Raw genomic sequence first — 20,866 nt, 5'->3', positions numbered from 1 at the left:
ACCACGTTTTTGGCCCCCATTTGGTTTCTGATGAAAAGTCAGTTATTAATCTTATTGGGCTTCCCTTGTATGTGATGAATTGTTTTCGCTTGGTGCTTTCAATATATTCTCTTTGCCTTGTCGGTCAACATTTTGAGTATGAAGTATCCGGGTATGGATTTCTTTGCACTAATCCTACTTGGAGTTTGTTGAAGTTCATGGATGTATAGCTTAATGTTTTTCATCAAATGTGGGAAGTTTTCACGTGTGTTGATGTACTTAGGGGTGTTCCACATTTCTCCAAGATTTTTCTTTCTTCTTTTTTCTCTGTATCCTTCATATTGCATAATCTCTATCAATTTACCTTAATTGATTATTTCTTCTGTTGGCTTAAATGTACTGTTGATCCCCTCTAGTGAATTTTTCATTCCGCTTGGAAAGACTTCAGATTTTCTATTTGGTTCTTCTTTTTTATTTTTTAAATAATTTCTACCTCTTTATTGGTATTCTCTGAGAAGACATTATCATCATATATTAATTCTTTAAACATGGTTTCCTTTCATTTTTTGAACATCTTTATAACAGCTGCTTTGAAGACGTCACTAAGTCCATCATCTGGACTCTCTGAAAGGCAGTTTATGTTGCCTGCTTTTTTCCCTGTGTGGGTCACACTTCCTTGTTTCTTTCCTATTTCATAATTTTTGTTGAAAACTGGACGTTTTAGATAGTACACTTTAGCATCACTGGATACTGATCTCGGTCTTGTCATTGGTTTTGCTTGTTGTTTAGTGATTTGGCTGGACTAGTTCAGTAAAGTCTATTTCTCCTGCTGTTAGTAGCCTCTGATGTGGCTCCCCAGAGGGTTCAGCCTTGATCATGGGTGCAATCTCCCTGACAACCAGGGTGATTTCAGCTTAGTTCTCTTTGACGCCTCCATCTTCCAGCTAAACTTCTGGCCAGTCTACCTCTATTGGTATCACACCCAGCTATCAGCCTCCATTAATTACTAGCTGATCACTCTATTGCTTTAACGCCCTGAGACGTTAATTGTTCTACATTCCGATCTAAAGTCAGGCCCCATCACAGGGGCAAAGTGTTGCCAGTCATTGAGGCTCGCTCTAACCCCGTGAGGCTCTTCTTAATTGTCTCTTTCTCTGGTTAAGTTAAACATCTAGCTGACCTACTTCTTGCTTGTTGCTACTAATATGGAGCTATCAGATTGATCTTAATCGCTCACCCCAAAGATCTCCAATCTTTTCCACAAAGTCCTTAGGCATGAACTCCCCACACTCCGTTCCAAATAAAGCTCATCTTCTTAGGCAGCATTCCAGAGCTTTCTGTTTTACAGCCTCTCCCCTTGGGCAAAATTTCTACACTGTTGCCCTGGAGCTGGATGTGGGAACAGTGGCCTGCCTTTCCTGTAGTTTCACCCCTGTTCTACGAGTGGGGTGCTGGGTAGGGACTGCAGTCCCTGGTCTTCTCAGAATATCCCTCGTAGCTAGTACTTATTTTTTAATGCTTTAATTCTTGCTACTTCGTTATATTTTATCTTAGGTGTTCTCTAATCACCATTCTCACAAGAGTGTCCACTGATGGTTCTGGGTACTTTTTTAGGTCTCCCCACAGTTGTATGTCATGCTAGACAGCAGACATGCACTGAACGCTTCCTGACAAATTTTTGTTGCATTCTGAAAACAAGTTAATAAAAAAATAAATGTATTGGGTTGCTTCAAACTGAATTAAAGCAGCACTTCTGAAACCAGAAGGTGACAACCAGTCACCTGGGGATCTTCTTAAAAGCAGATTTTGATTGGATAGGTCTCAGGTGGCCTGAGACTCTACATTTTCACCCAGTTCCCAGGTGATGCCAGTGTCACAGATTGTACTTTGTGAATCAAGGAATCAAAATACAGTACTAGGGTAGGAAGATTCAACATCATAAAAATGTTAGCTCTGTTCAAGTTCATCTGTGAAATACTAGTATTCCAATTACAATAACAAGGAGATTTTTTTTAAAGGCTTAAATAAGCTGACTCAAAAATTCTTTTGGAAAAATAAATAAGAATATCCACAAAGTTCTTAATAAGGAAGAGACTAGCCCTACTAGATACTGAAACATGTCATGAAGTTACAGTATTTAAAACAAGTCCATGGGGACTTCCCTGGTGGTACAGTGGTTAAGAATCCATCTGCCATTTCAGGGGACATGGGTTTAATCCCTGATCCAGGAAGATCCCACGTGCTGTGGAGCAACTAAGCCCATGCACCACAACTACTGAAGCCCATGCACCTAGAGCTCGTGCTTCGTAACAAGAGAAGCCACCACACTGAGAAGCCTGCACACCGCAACAAAGAGTAGCCCTCTCAAGAGGAAGGGGATGTGGGGATATATGTATAAATACAGCTGATTCACTTTGTTGTACAGTGGAAACTAGCACAACAGTGTAAAGCAATTATACTCCAATAAACATGTGGGGAGAAAAAAAAGAATAGCCCCCACTTGCCACAACTAAAGAAAAGCCCATATGCAGCAACGAAGACCCAACACAGCCAAAAACAACAACAACAACAACAACAACAACAACAACAAAACAAGTCCATGAATAGACTGGAAGATCAAAGAAAAAAGTATAAGCCGTATGATGAACTCCAATACAGATCATATATGATATGTATATGATCAAGTATCTGATAGTTTTGATATTGATCCATTTAGTTTATGATAAAGATGGCATTGCAGTGAGAGACAGCAGATTATTCAGTAAGTGATTTGCAATGACTGGGTAGCCATTTAGGAAAAAATTAATTTGGAACTATATGTAATGGTGAAATTAATCCAGGCATATCAGAGATTTAAATGTTAACAATAAAAGCACTGAAGTCCTAAACTTATATAGTGGGAACGGTTTTACTGTAATCTTGGAATGCGGAAGACTTTTAAAATATAAAACCTATAAACCATGAAATCAATAAAGTCAGCTATATAAAAATAAAAAATTTGCTGCACGGCAAAAGCCATCATAAGCAAGCCAAAAGATAAGTAACTGGAAAAATATTGTATCTGATATCACAAGGAGCTAATTTTCTTAAAACATAAATGTCATAAATTTAACAAGAAAAGTCTAACAAAAAATAGGAAAAAAAACTGGGCCAAAGAATTAAAGTTACACACTGAAACACAGTACATTAAAATTTTAATTTATGCATTAAAAAAAATAAAGTTACAGAAAAGCTAAACAATCTCAAACATATGAAAAATATTCCTCTTCACCCATAAGGAGCAGAAAATAAAGCTATATAATGAGTTACCATTTTCCCTCTGTTAGATTGACAAAGATGGAAAAGTAAGATTGTGTCTAGAGAACTGGGGAAAACACAGTCTCAGACACTGCTGCAGAAGCATAACTGGCTTTATCATTATAATAGAGGGCAAGTTAACACAATTTACCCTACAAACACCTATGCTTAGGGCAGGGTTTCTCAACCAAGACCCTACTGACAGTTTAGATCAGATAATTCTTTGCTGTGAGGGCTGTCCTGTGCACTGTAGGGTGTTCAGTAGCATCCCTGGCCTCAACCTACGAGTCGCCAGAAGCACTCCCCTAATTGTGACAAACAAAAATGTCTCCAGACATTGCCAAATGTCTCCTGGGGGCAAAATAGCTTCTGATTGAGAACCACTGCCTTAGAATAAGCAATTTCACATTCAGTACCTTATCCTACTGATACACTTGCATTTTTACAAAATGTTATATACCCAGAAGATTTATAATCACAGAACTCTCTGTTGTAATTGCAAGAGATGGAGAAGCTAAGTGACTGCTGGGGACTTGTTAAAGTGTGGTACATCCATACAATGGGAAATTATGCAGCTGTTTAAAAGAATGAGTACATTCTTTATGTGTTGATACAGAAGAACCTTCAAGATTTATCGAGTGGAAAACAAAAGTTGGATGAATGAAAGTGAATAGAATTAGCTACTCTTTGGGTCAAAAAAGGTAAACACATGTGTTTGTATGGATATAGATTTCTAGAAGGATGCACAAAACCTAAAAATAGTGTATGCTTCTTGGAAGGGGGACCTGCGTGCCTGGGGTCAAGGGTGGGTTGAGAGTTTGTCACTGTGTACTTTTATACCATTTGAATTGAATGTGTTGCCTATGCAAAACAATTGTTAAAAGGACAATGTTTCTTCGAAAAGCCACTTTTCAAAAGAAAAAGACTAGTTAATTTTACTGTATAATAGTTCTAAAAATAAAATTTAGAAAGACAGTTTCCTTAAAAAATTAAATAATCGGGCTTCCTCGGTGGCGCAGTGGTTAAGAATCCGCCTGCCAATGCAGAGAACACGGGTTCGATCCCCGCTCTAGGAAGATCCCACATGCCGCGGAGCAACTAAGCCCGTGTGCCCAAAAAAAAAAAAAAAAAAAAAAAAAAATCAAATAATCACATGATCCAACAAGTTGTCTTCCAGGCATATACCCAAGATAATGGAAAGCGTGAACTTGAACAACAGGTATTTGTACACCCATGTTTGTAGCAGCATTATTTACAGTAGCCAAAATGTAGAAGCAACTCAAGTGTCCATCAACAGATGAATGACTAACCAAAATGAGCTGTGTGGATATATAACAGAACATTATTCATCCTTAAAAAGGAAAGAAGTTTTGCCATGCTATAACATGGATGAACCCTGAAGACATTTATGCTAAGTGAAGTTAGCCAGTCACAAAAGGACAAATATTGTATGATTCTGCATATATGAGGTACCTAGAGTAGTCAAATTCACAGAGACAGAAAATAGAAGGGAGCTGCCAGGGCCTATGGGGAGGGGGTTTGGGGAGTTAGTGTTTAATGGGTACGGAGGTTCAGTTGGGGAGAATGAAAAAATTCTGGACATGGCTGGTGATGAAGGTTGCGAAACAGTGTGAGTGTACTGAACGCCACAGAACTGTACACTTAAAAATGGTTAAAATGGGAAATTTTATGTTATGTATATTTTGCCAAAAAAAAAAAAGACAGGAAAATGAATTGAAATTGATCTAGTCAAAGTATACTTAAATACATAATTTTTCCAAAGCAAAAAAAAAACCCCTAAGCAATCAACAGGAGAGCATATTGCTTAATAAAGGAAGGAAGGGAAGAAGGAAGAAAGGAAGGAAGGGAGAGAAAAAAGCCTGTTTTAGACTGTACTTAGTGCTTCTACACTGGATGAAAATGTTGCGATCTGCAAAGAATCAGAATCTCGTGACTTCACTCACTCCTTTGCAAATGTAGACGTTTTTAGAACTACATGGAAACTGGGGAGAGATGCCAGGGTCAGTAAGTCCCGGGAGGCTAGAACTGCCAGGGAGCCCCATGTTTACTTGGTCCTTCCCAACCCAGGACCGAGCCAAGGCCATGGCTCTGAACAAGCAGCTCCGGAAGCAGCTGTCTGAGTTCCGAGCGCCACAGGTGATGCTGTACGTCCAGGAGAAGATCCGAAACGGGGACCTGGAGAAGACCATCAGGATGTGGGAGAGGAAAGTGGAGATCGCAGAGGTGAGTCACAGGGCGTCGCGAGACCTGCCGTGTCTTATGCCCCTCACATTTTTGTTTAGGATTTTGTTTTCTGAGCTAAGAATACTGGCGTTTAGACTTGTAATATGTGTGAGAAATCCCAGCCATTGCTTCGACTCTTACAGCAAAATAAAGGATGGCTTTTTTTTTTTTCCTTAAAGCTCCTTGTTAGGGACAGGGTCTTTTCAGGTTATTGAATTCTGGGAGCCTCTGAATTCCTCCCCCCGCCATTGATGATTGATGGCTATTTTATACATGGAGAAACCAAGTTTTTAAAAACTGAGATAATAATGGATTTTAATATCACTCAGAACCTGATTCCATGCATGTACATAGTTGCCATGGGTCTTTGCAATGTTGACTCACCCCACAGCCTTTTCATATGGTACAGAGTGCGCAGAAGCACCCTTGCCCCTCGTAAGCCATGGAGGAGAAAAAAGCAAAGTGCAAACCATATGCTGGCATAAAAAGAAAAAAAAAAAGGAAAGCACTGAGACTGCCACAGGCCAGCTTGCACACTGAGGGCACTTAAGACATACTTAGAGTAGCTTAAAACCCCAGTCAGGTCAGTTGGGAAGCTTGGTGTTCTCACATCTAGACCCCAGCTCCATTTCCCACGGTCCTTTTTCCTGCCCTTCCGGTGGTCACTTGGCAGCAGAAAGGTAAGTTAGGATCCATACTCAGGCCCGACAAATCTTGGGCTAGGAAGTAGTAGAGAATCACAGCAGAAACCTGCAACTCCTCCCTTCGTGGAACAGAAACAAGCTCTTTAGAAGATTCTTCCAGACGCCCCAAGGTGGCCCGTGTCTGCCGCATGCACGCAGACACTGCCCCACATACAAGGTCATCCACACCATCACAGGGCTGGATGCGGGTAGAATAGGCATAATCCGTTTGTCCCAAATGACCTTCTCCCTCCTCCCCCTTTCTCCTTTTTGCAGATGTCCTTAAAAGGCTACCGCAAGGCTTGGAATAAAATGAAAACCACCAACGAGCAGTTGCAATTTGCCCCCCTGGGAAATAGCCAGAGGGAGGCTACGGCTGCCGACCCAAAAGTGACCCATTAAAGTAACTGGCTCCTCTCCAGTCATGGGGTCCTCTCCCTGCTCCCTGTGATGGCTGGTGTCCCCAGTTCTCCAGCCAGGCTGCGGGTCACCTCCCAGGCCACCTCGGACCCTGGGGACTGTTTTCACAGCCTGGCTCTGGGAACCGTTAACACTGAAAGAACCACAGGGCACTCTCATGGTTTGACACTTGTTAGCCCACCTTTAGTTCACAAGCACACATGACAGTGACCTTCCCGCATGTGGGAGTGGGACGGAAGAGGGAGAGCTGGCCCAGTGTGTACTGTGGGCCTTGTCCGCGGCAGCCCAGCTGTGCAACTCTCAGAAAGAGACACCAAAACAGCGTGGTGAATGCCTGGCACTCAGCGTTCTGAGCTGACTCTTCAGTTTGGAGGGTTAGCTCCTAGACTAAGATACCGTTACCAAAGAAAACAAGCACAAAGAAAAAGAAGGTAATTGCTTGGGGCTGATGTAACCTGTTCTGGCCTGATAGAGACACACTGTCCCCAGCCTCCCTACCGTAGTAGTCATAGTACATGGGCTGGATGGCCATCTCAGACCGGTCTGACTCCGTCAGACCCTTTTCCCTAAAGTCTAGACTCACTTGAGCGCCATTTGCTGGCCGTGAATGCATGGTGGCCCTTTTCTGTCCTTGGAAGTGTGGTTGGGACCTTCCAACCTGGCTCAGCCTGGCATGTTTTTTCTGTGTCACAACATCACGTGATGAGTGGCTGGGGGAGGGAATCGGGTTCTCCCAGTGGTGGAAGGAAGACAGGGGCGGGCTGGTCTTCTTGGTCTTGGACGTGATCCAGTTGCTGTAGTCTTCCACCCTGATGTACAGGAAGACACCGGGGCATTTCTCACCACTGTGGGACAGGATTCCTTTCAGCACCCACAGATTCAGCTCCTGCAGCTGACACATCATTGGGTTCCCTGGGTCCCCCTGTGACAAAGGACAGAAGGCTTCAGGTCTTAGAACAAGTTTTCTTTTTTAATATGTCCCTGTGCAATTTACTATCTGTTCTAGAAAAGCTTTACACTGGTTCTCACTGGAAACGGGGTAAATTATAGGATAATATTTCCAGTCCAGGCCACCGCACCACAAATTCCAACAAGATGACTTTTCCTTCTATTATACAAATTGTGTGTAGGCTCCTGCAGTTTGCCTGTCGCTTCCTGGATCCCGTTACATTTTCTTGCCCCTTTCCAGTACTTTGAATAAAGGCTCCCCCTCTTTTGGTTTCTCACTCCTCAAATGTTACTTTATTCCTTTCTGGCCTGGGATGCTCCCGTTTTCCGTTCTCTTCTCTCTTTTGTTTCCATCCTTCGTTTAAGCTGAGCACACCTGCTCACAGTCCTGCTTGGGTCAGAGTCAGACTTCTGGGGAACACACGCCACTGGGCTGGGTTCCCAGCCTTTCCAGACGGGCAGCTGTCGGCCAGTGCACCCTGCGCCCCCGTCCCCTGGCCACGCTCTCGGGAGCCGTCCTCTGGGCCACGGGAGTTCTGCCACACGGACCTTACCTCCCTGCAGGTGGGTGGGCAGAAGCCCAGCACACTTGGCTGGACACGTGACCCTGGCAGGTTACCTAATTCTCTGAGCTAACGTGGGGACAAGTGTAGTGCCTGTAACACCGGCAGAGCTCCTGGTACAGGGCCTGACATACTGCACGCACTCAGGAAACAGCTGCTATTACCCCGGTGTTGAGAAAAGGCCATCATTTTTATGTGAAAAACTGAGGAATGTGGGAAAAGCAACAAGACAGCTACTAGGTGTAATATAGCTTACCTGTCTCCCCCCACCCCCAGCACACCAAGGCCTCCTCTTAAAGGAATACCTGCACCCCAGCCCCACCTGTAGTCCATCTTGGTCCAAGAGGGGGTTTATCATCAAAGGCTGGCCAGCCACTTTGACCTCTGTGACCTGCCAGGCGAGAAGGGCTGGACGGTCACACGTTGCTCTTGTTGTTTGAACTGAGGCCTGGAGGGAGGGGCTTGCAGTTGACCATGGGAAACAATCTGAACAGACTCAACAATGAGAATTAGAGAGAGCAAAACAGTGCCTCTAGTGGTCACCTCAGCCCCTGCCCATTCCCAGGCTTGGGTGTCTGAGCGTTCTTGGGTTTCTACACACATGCAGCCTCTTTCACTAAACCCTCCTTTTTCTGGCGAAGTAAAACCAGAACAGAAATGCAGGTGAATGGGAGAGGAAAAGAGCAACTCTGCAAGCAGGGCCATGGCAGGCATGCTCTGCAAGGCTGCCCTAATTCCCCGGTTGTCCCATGGCCACACACACACCAGGATGACATTCCAGACTTCACTCTGTGCTTCTCATTAGATGGAAGAAGGTGCTTGAGTGTGGAACTCTTCATCGTTCAGCTTTTCACATTCTACTGTTTGCATCCCATGCTGCCAAATGGCAGAGGGTCGAGATTTCATCCCTGAGCTCTGGCTGGTCCTCCTAGGACTGGTGAACAGGCTCTCATCTGCACCCCATTGTGTCCGCCTGGGGCACAGAGGCTCTCTGGCCAAGAATGGAGTGGCCTCCCCTCTGTTCACCAGTCCCACGCCCAGTTTGTTTTAACTGTGCTTTTACAGCTTGAGGAAGAAAAAGAATGCAATTCAGGACAAATAGTTTGACAAATGATTGTGGGGTCAACATCCCTGGCTATCGTGTGGTTTTGTAAGTTGCCGTTCCACTCGGGTGTAGAACATGCTACTTTTTCTCTTCCCCATAACGTGTAAGGCTGAGGCTTCTGAAGCTCAAGCAATGGAGGCCAAAAGTACCAGGTGCTCCTCTGGAGCAGTCCCACCTCATCTCTCAGGGGAGCAACCCCGTCATAGAGGGGCCCTTTCATTGCATGAACCTCAACCTTGACATTCAGCAAAAGCCCTAACAGTTGTGGGAAAAAAGGAGGGGTGAGTTCAGAGTGATTCTACTTTTGTTGGGTTTCTGAGCACCCATTAAGGCAGACACTGAACCTGGGTGGCTTATTTTACATGTTAGAAGTGTGGCTTTGAGAACCTCTGTACACTAGAACACATTTCCTAGGAAGGATCCTAGGTAGACAAGTCACCTTTTTTTTTTTGGTCTGAGACGGTTTGCAAGCATAATTCTCTTAAAAAACAGGCTGTCTGCAGGTGTGCTACAGTTAAAAACCAATCTGAACTTTGTGGGTGGTTTAAAGAGGTGATCATTTAGCGTGTAAGCAGCGTACCATATTCCAGTGAATCTAAGATGCTCTTAAAAATTAACATCTTTGAAATGGGATGTGTCTTTTAATCAGCTGCTTCCAGAGTTTCAGTGGCAGCATTTTTTTTTTCTCAGTGTTACATAAAATAATAGTGCGTTCTACAACCGACAGCATCTTGGATTTGATGAAGTGTGGCACTAGATTGATGGAGTGACTGATGGCAGGATTTTGTTAAGTAGCTACATCTTCTACTGTATTTTAACACATTCTCTAATTTAAGAAGCTGCTACAATCCTCCACCTGGCAAAGAGCCCAGGACAACATAGGCACTCAATAAATGTTGAACCAGCTTTGGAAGGGCAAACTTATTGCCTGATGAAAGACAGTCCTTCATGCTTTTGCAATAAAATGACTTTAAGAAAGAACCGTCCACGTACACGTATTTTTCCCCTTTCTCTAAAAAGCTTTCTCTAGATCATCTGGAAAAAAAAATTCCCCATCAGGGAATCTTGAAGGTTCCTTCGAGAAAAGTGGATGATCAGTGTTTTGGACAATTTTAGAGGCGAGGAGGGAAACTGTCCGGAAATCTGGCAGACCTGGGTTCTCGTCTTTAACGGTTAGTAACCGTGTGGCCCGGATAAGCCACACTTTTTCCAGATGTGGATACGAGGGGCCCTGGACAGGTGTTTGTGAATTCTACGCATTTCCTGTGGCAGTAGGACAGCCACATCTGGACAGCCCACATCCAGGCAGAGGGCCGGGCTTCTTACAGGAAAAAAGAAATCCCGTAACTGATGAGCAACGGCATCAGTCTAGGTTCCAAAGAAGCTGAACACAGCGAGCCCACGCTGTAGGCGTGCTCCGCGTGCATCTGCATGTGTGGTTTGGACTCACTCTTGCAAACTTTTAGCGAATGAGAAAACACGTGACTTAGCCGCGCTTCGTCATATCCCAGTGAAATCGGTGACTGGTTAGTACATTCAGCAGGTTGTTATGCAGCACCTGCTACCTGCCAAGCGCTGTTCGCCCACGAGACGCCCGTGAATCCCAGGCGACGGTCCCTGCCCTCACGGAGCTCACAACACAACGAGGGCGAGTCCCCAGGCTCCCCGTGAAGCGACCACTGCTTACCCTCAGCATGTGGCTTCTACGCCACTGCGGTCTTACCAAGCAGACGGCATCGGTTTCCATCTCTATGTGATGGCCACATCCTGTTTTCTCAACTTTGTTTAAGGGACACAAGTCGATGTCTTTCACGGAGATTTTCCTCAGGATACTCATCGTCATGTGATTTCCCGTCTGGACAACAGAGAGCCCAAGAATTATTAACAAGAAGACATCCCCCAGGTCAACGCAACTACAACCCACATATCCAGATGGGAGTGAGTAGGAAATGTTCTGATAAACCCCCTTTTCCTCATAGAAATCAGAACCTGTGTCTGAGTTTTTACTGAAAACTACCTTTGCTTTGAACTTAAATGTGAAAATAGGCAGAGAACATGTTCACCCCTCCTTCACATCTACAGAGCATGAATGCATTTCCTTGTTTACTTCCCAAGAATAAAAGAAAACAAGGATGGCCCAGACAAGAGGGCTGTTAGCTCTGGTTCCAGGAATAATGTCCCCTGCCCCCTCGGTAACCTTGCACACATTTCAGGCTGTTTGCTTCCAATGTACTTCCAGTGTACTTCCAATATTGGTGTAGGAATAGAAGAAAAAGGACCAAATGTAAGAATGGTCTCAAAGAGGGCAAGCGCTGGGAATCTTGGCTGGTTAAGTGAGGGTTCCAGCCCAACTCTAGAACCTTGGGCCCCCTGAATTATTGAGCTAAGCCCTAGAAGAGTTCATCTCAGTCACCCCCACTGCTAGCACACACACAGCCTCCTCTAGGAGAAGAAGGGATTAACTGCAGTTGTGGGATTCCATCCTGCCACCCAGCAGTTCTGCAAGGCTGGTGGCAAGTGCAGCTTTCTGCCGAGGAAGCAGATAGGCCGGACCAGGTTGTTGAACCGCATCGCTGTGTCTGTCTTCAGGAGGGCTATGTTATTTTTCATTGTTTTATTATCGAAGTCCTCATGGATGATGATGGTGTTGACTGGATACTCTTCGTGAGCAATCAGTTTTGCATCCATCTCCGCTATACCAACTATAGCGACAGCATCCTTCCTGGGGAGAGAGCAAGGGAATCTTCAGAAGCCCAAACAGCGAGGAAGCCTCACACTTCCCTGTTTACACATTTATTATTGTTTCAGCCTGGAACACTCATCCAATTCATCTTCCTAGAGCTACTTTTTACTCACCCTTTTGAACCCAGTCCCCAGGAAATCTTTTTTTTTTCCCATTTTATTGAAGTATAGTTGATTCACAAATGGTATTAGTTTCTGGTGTACAGCAAAGTGATTCAAAGAATGTTAACATTCTTTTCCATTATGGTTTATTACAGGATATTGAATATAGTTCCCTGTGCCATACAGTAAGACCTTGTCTTTTTATCTATTTTATATGTAGTTGTTTGTCAGGAAATCTTTTCTGAACCCCTAGACTTGTGTCCTCCTTTGTGAGCCCATAGGATCTTGAGGATTCTTCTGTCTTAATGGCATATGCCCTACCACCCAAAGATAATCTGTCATATTATGGCTGATAATCTTATATATACATATATATTTACATAGTTGTAGTCACAACCAAGATGTAATCTTGATTCTTGACTTTCACACTTGACATTTTAATTCAAGCATCTTTTCATATTATATACTCATAGACACTTCAGAGAAATTTCGATTTTCATGGTGATCGAGTTCAATTGGATGTTTCCCCTTCTCCTCTTTGGAATCACCCGAGGAATTACGATAATGAGAAACATTTGAAAACACCATAAAACTAAGAGACGCTAGAGCATCCAAACCCTGGAATCAGGGAAAGGGCTGACAGGAGAGTAGAAGGACTACACAAGGACAGGGAGTTACAGATGCTACTTACTGCCGCAGAGTCAGATAAAGCTGGTTGAACACACTTCTCAGCAAAGAAATGGAAAGTAGAGAAATGAAACCATGACCAGAATGAAAGCCAAGTTGGAAGCAGCATAAAGGAGAGTAGAGACCACAGAAAACACAATGAGGGACACAGAAGGTAGGACCAAGAAAGGACCAAAATGAAATGGTCATTAACAGAGATTTTTAAAAGGCTGGAGAGAAAATAACAGATATGGCGGTCCATGGAGAGTCAGCAGACTGCAGAGAAGGTAACCAAAATAATGAAACAGAAAAAAATATTTCAAGATCTAATTTAGGAAAGGTTTCCAGAAATAAGAATTGTGTCTACAGTGTGGAAGGGTACCCCATATCCTAGGGGAAAATCTATACAGAATGATTAACACTGAGACATACCCTGGTCAGCTCCCAGCAGGAAACAGATGACACACTCAAATAAGGTAAATTGAGGGAAGTTTAGTAAAGGGACTCTTTACAAAGGTCTTGCAGGATGTAGGGAAATCACAGAGAATAGTACAGTGTGCTGGGTTCCAGGTGGCATATACAGCTATCTGCTGAGGTAACAACAGTGTGCTGATGGGAGGACGTGGTCAGACAGAGCTGTGGGAGTGGGTCCCCCGGCTGGAGGAGGCAGCCAGTCTGCAGCACCTGTCAGGGGAATAAGGACCCTGACCTCACTTCCTCCCTCCCTCTGATCTCTTACCAGTGCTCCCTTTGGCCAAACCCAACTGGAACCCAGGAGGCAAGAGCGCCCATTGGTGTAACCCACACAGGTCAGCCTCCTGGGACCCAGCAGAGTGGAAAAGAGTTGAGAGTGGGTCTGGAGGGGCAGGTGGGAGAGACTCAGCAAAGCTAGTAAAGTTGCTGGACTTCAGTGACAAAGAAGGAATCCTTGGGCAACCACACAAAACAGATTAAGTCATCCTAAGTTTGGCCTCTCATTTATGGTCTAACCGGGGAACTTGTGAGAGTGAAAGGGGTGCTAAGATAGGATAACAAGTGTAAAGCAGGCCCCGCCCGGGGGGAGTACTAGGATGTGTGGGCTCCCGCCTGCAGAGGAAGACATCAGAATGGCTTCAGACTCCTCCACAGCAAGATTTAATACCCGAAGCTGAGGGATAGTGGCAGGTGGGAGTGCCTATGAAGTCCTCAAATGGAAGCAGGCGTGATCTGTGAATTCTACACATACGTGGTCATTCAGGGCAGCACCACACTTCTGAATATGTAAAACCCGAGGAAACATGGTTCTTGGGAGCCCTTTAAGAAACTACTTGGAGGGACTTCCCCAGTGGTCCAGTAGTCAGGACTCTTGTACTTCCACTGCAGCGGGCACAGGTTCCATCCCTGGTCAGGGGACTAAGATCCCATATGCTGTGCTGAGTGCCCCCCCCCCCAAAAAAAAGAAGAAAAAAAGAAACTACTTGATGACAAATTTTAGACAGTTCTAGTGTTGAATGGAAAAAATCCAGCAAAGGGACTATCAGTAAGTGCAGAATTCATTACAATATGGGTCTAAAATTAAAATGAAAGAAAAACTTTTAAAGTTATAGATTGGAGTAATGATGTAAACCCTGGCAATAATCAAATGGTGTAACTAAAGCTAAAATAAAAGCAGAGGAAGGTGTATACACCAATTTTCTCATCTTTTATGGGAGTCGAAACTATTATGTATTTACAGCTAATATATGAAATAACAAGGGTGTGCAAATATGTACATGAATCAAGGTAAAGATTAAAGTACATAAATAACCTACTAAAATCGGGAGATCAAGAAGAAGGAGGGAAGAAGCGAAAAGACAAGAATTTTGGCATCGGCCACAGAAGAGTCTAGAGAGGACCATCCAGAGAGAAACAGAAGATTTGGGTGTCTTCCGTGAAATTATAACTGTAAGATGAACACCAGAACAAATTCAAACTTTCCATATTTGTCAGAAGAGACATACAAAACAAAGCCATAGAATGAAAAGAAAAACAGGAAGCAATAAAAACAGAACAATCTAAAATAAAAAGCAGGAGTTTCATTCTGAACATCAGAGCAGAAGAGCATGCAATAAGACAAAGAAAGGCTTTTCATGACGGTAAGGAGTTCGGTCTACAGTGAAGACTTCAGTTATAAATATCTGCAGTGACACAATGTTCACAAATTAAATTCCAGAAAATAGGAGGAGAAAAAGCCAGAAGCTTGTAATTCACCTTGGTCAGCCTAGCACAGATCAAGTGGACTCCCTGCCCCAATTTCATGTATTCAATTGTACTCCAAGGACAGAGAATGAGCTTTTTAATTTACCTGGGAAATTATTCATATGGACCACATAGTAGACTGCAAAGACAACATCAACAAAATACTGAGTAGATCATCATGCAGTCTAACTCAAAATTAAATTATGTTAGAAAACAAAACAAAATACCCTCTCACCTGGATATTTTTAAGTGATCTTTAATAAAACCTAGAGTCAAAGAGGAAATCAAAACCAAAACAGCAGACCAGATAGAAAACAGCAGTAAGGAAAACACTACATAGAAAACAGAACCTCTCTGGAGGCCTGGTTGGCAACAGCTATCAAAATTTCATCCAGTTGTTCCACTCCTATGTTATTCGTGCTGCAATATGCTTCCACATATATGAAATAATGTGTATACAAGTATATCTGCTGCAGCATTTTTTGCTACTAGTGAAAGACTGGAAACAACCCAAATTTCCATTATTAGAGGACTATGTAATTATGAAACATCCATGTGGGACACTGATGAAAATAATGAGGTAGCTTTCTATGTATTGATAAGAAAAGATCACCCAACATTCATGGCAGAGTGAAAAAAGCTGAGTGGAAAAACATGTATGGTGTGCTACCAGTTGTATTGGCAGGTGTTATGGACTGAATTGTGTCCCCCTAGATTCATAGGTGAAGCCCTAACCCTCAAAGTGAATGTGTTTGGAGATAGGGTCCTTAAGGAGGTAATTAAGATTAAACGAGTCCGTTGGGTGGGGCCCTAATCCAATAGGACTAATGTCCTTATAAGAAGAAGAGACAGCAAGAGTGTGTGCCCACAGAGGAAAGGAAAGTCCATGGGAGAACACAGAGAGAAGGTGGCAGTCTGTGAGCCAAGGAGTGAGTCCTTGGGAGAAACCAGCCCTGCTGACACCTTGATCTTGGACTTCCAGCCTCTGGAACAGTGAGAAATGTTTATTGTCTAAGCCACCCTGTCTGTAGTATTTGCCCCAGCAAATTAATACAGAGGGGGAAAGAAAATTCTCTCTCTGTCAATAGATATAAAAGTCAATATAGATAGACCTATAGGTATATAGCTATCTATGAGTGCATGGAGTTTTTCAGGAAGAACGCCCAAGAAACTGGTGACAGAAATGGTTCAAGAGAGGGAAGCAGTGACTGAAGGGGGGGGAAGGGAGGAGCTGCTTTTCATTATATGCCCTTTGATTCCTCATGAACATCATAGTATCACATGTATTTTCAAATAAAAAATACAAATCACATGTTAAAAAATTCAGCAGCTGCACAATATTCCATCAGGGGTTTACACTTTAATGTATTTAGCCAGCTGCAGTAATTATACTCTCTCCCCCCATACTGTGTGTGTGTATATAATATATAATGTATAAATAGTATATAATATATAGTATATATACTATACTATAATATAGAGTATACATCACATGTATCTAATATAGATAGATCTATATGTAATTGCATATAGTATTTATATACTACAATGTGTGTTATATATAACATATATTATAAACTATATATGAACGAGTAACTATATCATTATTTATGCATGATAATCACACATTACATTTCCAGTGTTTTGTGTGTAAGTAACCATCCTAGGAAGAACTTTGTGCATAAAATTTTTCTAATAGTTAAAATTATTTCCTTAATTTTGATACCCAAAAGTGAAATCTGGGTCTGAAAGTGAGTTGTTTTACAAAAAAAAAAAGTTTTTCTTTTAATAGCACAGATAGGTTTTTTTTTTTATGGTTTAAAAAAATGCCCATTCATTGTAAAAAATTTGGAGCATACAGATAAGTTCAAAGAAGAAAACAGAAACCGTGTGCGTTCTGAGCACCCAGAGATGGGCGCTCCTCAAGTGCTGGCGCATTTCCTTCAAGTCTTTCCTCTACGTGCGTGTGTTTGTGGCAGTCACATTGTAAAGGCCCCAGGTAACTGTTTTAAGGTCAGGGGCTCCTATCAACTCGCTTAACACGGTAAGCGGTAGGGACTTCTAGTATCTGGAGTCTGTGCCTTTGTGACTGTAGTAGGATGGGAATGAATAGCCTTCCTGCAGTGGATGAAGAAGCCATCGTTTCACTTTGCAGTTGTGCAGCTGGCAGTCCTCCCAGCAGAAAGACACAGACTGCACCAACCTCGGCAACGGGTGATTTTAGGACCCTCCCCAACTCACAGCAAGCGCTGAACTGGTAAAAAGCTCTGTTGTCCTGTGACCAGGAATCCACCTTCCAGGCCTCCCCACGCTGAGCAGGAAACAGAGCCCCCCCCCCCGCCCCCGCCCCGCCTCACTGGGCTGTGTGGGCTCCAGAGCAGGGGTACTGGCCTGTTCTGAAAGGGGGATGCAATGCTGAGGATCCAGAAGTCACTGAGGATGCTGCCGAAAGCCAGGTGGCTGTACTGGGAATCCTGCAGCGACACCACCCACGGGAACTCCTCGTCTTCCACCAGGCCCTCCTCGGAAGTTTCCACAATATTGACTTTCTGGATGCCGCAACCTGCAGGGGGTGTGCAGGGGCCTCACTGCTGGGGCGAGGAGTCCAGGCCTGTGGCCGCCGCCACCGCACCAGAGCCCAGGGCCCGCTCGCTCTCCTGCTGGTCCCCCACTCTGGCTCTCTGTCTTGGTCACCACTAACTCTGCCACCCACGTTTATTTTCCTAGTGGGTCTCCTTCCGCATAAAAGAGCCTTGGTGGGTCTCCCCCGCTCGTCCACGTGCCGCGTCCCAATGAGTCCCCATCCTCGGCCTCCTTAGCGGACTCAGGGGTGCCCATCTCATCCTCGCCTACGCAGAGTGGGGCACAGGGATTCTCAACCCGACGGAACACCTCCTCCGCCTGCTGCCCACCTCCTGCCAGACCCCTGGGGACAAGGCCTGGGCACTGGCATTTTTTAAAAAGCTCCCCTGGTAGATTCTAATGTGTGTTCGGAATTGAGAACCACTAGTGTTTTAGGAAGGCTCTGGACACAGGGTCCCAAGTCTAGCTGGCCTTGGGGCAACTATGTGTTGAGCCTTGGGACGAGCCACTCCCCTCTCTGGGCCTCAGTGTCCTTTTGTGAGAGCTGGGGTAGCACACGCCTCGCACAAGAGGAGAGGTGTGTCCCCGTGACCGGTAATGCCAAGCCCAACGGACAATCCCATTTTTCCCGCATGTAAACCACTGCTCTGGGTGCCACCGCATGAGTCCCCAGTGCTGGTTTCTAGATCGCTGGCCCTGGGTCCTGTGTGTCACATGGTGGGGTCGCACCAGCGGACGAAGTCAGGTCATGGGTGGCTTCTTTTTCAGCCATTCATCCAACCACACACACAGCCCTACTGAGTGAGAGGCTGGGCTGGCAGGGAAGGATGTCAGGATCCTGTCCCCACCCCAGGGGAGGTCGCAGTGCACAGGGGAGACAGACAGGCTGGAGAGTGACGGCATACAGAGAGACTTGTGACACAAGGGACTGTGCCCGGAGGATACACAGGAGGGGGATTCTGGATTCTGCCCAGAACATGAAGTCTGGGACGGCTTCCCCCAGGAGGTGACCTTTGAGGTGAGCACCAATGACAGAGAGTTGCCAAACCAAGATGCTGACGTTGACTGAACATTCAGTATAGTCATAAAGGACCACAGCAGACCTCTCCATGCTAGGGCATCATGTGATCAAACATCTCTACATCTCTATGAATGGACACTTGGAGACGTTGCTGGAACAGCGAGAGCTGATTGTTAGCAAGATGATGTCTGTAAGGCCACCACGTACTTCAGGGTCACCAGAGACAAGAATTCTGTTTTTTCCCACAGGACATGGGCCATCTGTGGTGAACACGGTGCTAGCCAACCCTTCCTAACACAGCAAGAACCTACAGGTGTGTGATGAGTTTTGCTTTTTCAAAGCTCTAGCTGGCTGATTCATTTGACCTTATAAAGCCCTTGAAAGGCCAGGATATAATGAGGAAATCTGACCCAGAGATGAAATGTTTGCCCCAGGTCACTCGCATGAGGCTTTTTAAGAGGGAGGAGACGCCCTTTCTGTGTTTTGTCTCCTTGGGCTGGAAGGAAGTGGAGGAAGCTGGGAAAGCGGGGTGGTCCTCCTGAGCGCGCGCACACACACACGTGCGTGCGTGAGAGCTCGGGGAGCTCGCTCATCTCTCCCATCTAACTCCAGGAAGCCAGGAGAGAGCAGCTGGGGTGGCAGAAGCTGAGGCAGAGACCGCTTTCATCAAGTGCCCCTCCTCCATCTGCCCCTTTCCAGGCTGGAATTTTAGCCCTGGACAAGCTGGGAGTCGGAGAGGACTGCAGCTGACACATCTGCCGACAGAGACCAGGGAGCCTCTAAGGCACCTCCCTGCTCCCGGGCCCAGTCCTGCAGCTGGGGGTCAGTTTAGAGGTAACGATCAAGGTCTAGGGATAAAGAGCGTCATCGGAACAGTGATGCTGAAATAGAAACACAGGGAAGGCCTGGTGCCCAAGTGCATAAGACACATCTCAGGTCCCCACACAGGCTCAGGAAGGATGTCCCCCACCTGACAGAGGGAGATGTGCCCCAGGAAGAGTAGGGCAGGGCTGTGAGTGGGGAGGCAGGCCTCATGCCAACCCCCTCTACCCAGAGGGCCTCTCCGTATTCTGAGGCTTGTTTTCCTAACCATACTCTCACTGAGGACTAGGCCTGACATCAGGCTGCTGAGGCCATAGTTTCCTACATCCACGCCCCACGTCCCGCTTCTTTGCCTGGTTCCCACCACACACACGTGCTGCCCAGAGCAAAGCGCCGTGAGTCACCCACCCCCTGAGTCCCTCTCTGCACGTTAAGGACCATTTCATTTTCCGAGACGATTCCCCCTGCCATGTCACACGATCGGCTAAAGTCATGAAGGAAGAGAGAAACACACTCACTGGCGGAAGTGCGGGAGACGCAGAACAGCACCAAGAGCATCCCTCTCATCGCTGCCATTCCCAAGGAGAGCCGCAGCAGGCACCATGGGCAGCTGTGAACACAGAACAGCCAGACGCACGGGCTTTTCCCCTCCTCCCCAAGGTGGTGGTTTCCCTCCCCCATCAGAGTTTCTGCCTCTTTCCTTTCCACTGACAAAACTCCCAAGACATGGGAAACAGACCTGTCACGTCTCTATTTTTTGGCTGCGTGCAGAGATGAGGCAGGGACCAGCTGCCTAGCCCCAATACTCAGCCGGCAGCTCGTAAGACGGCCCAGCAAGAGGAGGCAGCCACGCCGGCCAGTTTTCTCCACAATCCAGCCAGGGTCCCCGGGTTTTCCACAGAGCTGAGTCTCAGAAAAGGGTCATTTTTTTTTTTTTTTTTTTTTGGCACACGGGCGTAGTCACTCCATGGCATGTGGGATCCTCCTGGAGCAGGGATCGAACCCATGTCCTCTGCACTGGCAGGCGGATTCTTAACCCCTGCGCCACCTAGGAAGCCCAAGGGGTCATTTTTTGACTCGTGGAATTCAACCCTTGCCTTAAGTCTGTAGCCGTAAAATGCTGCTGAAAGCAAAAAGCAGGGATTCCGTGAAAGGCCACCCTGGTTTTGTCCCTCCTATTAAACTCTATTGGAATTTCTCTTAACTGGTGACAGCTCTTACTTTTACATAGTAACTCCCCCGGTACGTCTCTCCGTTCATTCACACAGTAACCCTGTGAGGTGGACACCAGCATCGTCCCCATCTTACGGATTCAGAAGCTGACACTCAGAGATGTTGAGAATCCCACCCCAGGTCACACAGCTGCCAAGTGGTGGAGCTGGAATTCAAAGCCCAGGCGTGCTCCGCCATCCGCCGCACCCCCAGGCCTACCCTTGCCTCAAGCAATGCACAAGAACCCAAGGAAGCCCTGCCT

At 45.5% G+C, this 20,866-nt stretch overlaps 1 protein-coding gene and 1 pseudogene across 1 annotated transcript in view; one reads left to right on the top strand and one right to left on the bottom strand.

Annotated features, from left to right (window-relative positions):
• LOC130839375 (coiled-coil domain-containing protein 113-like) overlaps positions 1-7,224 on the top strand; it is a 30,435-nt gene extending 23,211 nt beyond the window's left edge. Inside the window, exons 8-9 of the mRNA XM_057713619.1 lie at positions 5,365-5,520; positions 6,480-7,224. Coding sequence (XP_057569602.1) covers positions 5,365-5,520; positions 6,480-6,605 — 282 coding nt within the window. The 3' untranslated portion in view covers positions 6,606-7,224. The remainder of the gene's footprint in view (positions 1-5,364; positions 5,521-6,479) is intronic.
• LOC130838047 (inactive serine protease 54-like) lies at positions 7,006-19,999 on the bottom strand (annotated as a pseudogene).
• Between the last annotated feature and the right edge of the window lie 867 nt (positions 20,000-20,866).

Source organism: Hippopotamus amphibius, chromosome 16 (genome assembly GCF_030028045.1).
Source record: "Hippopotamus amphibius kiboko isolate mHipAmp2 chromosome 16, mHipAmp2.hap2, whole genome shotgun sequence".
Lineage (NCBI taxonomy): Eukaryota > Metazoa > Chordata > Mammalia > Artiodactyla > Hippopotamidae > Hippopotamus > Hippopotamus amphibius.
The sequence above is the reverse complement of the archived record's forward strand: the minus strand, read 5'-3'. Positions and strand labels throughout refer to the sequence as shown.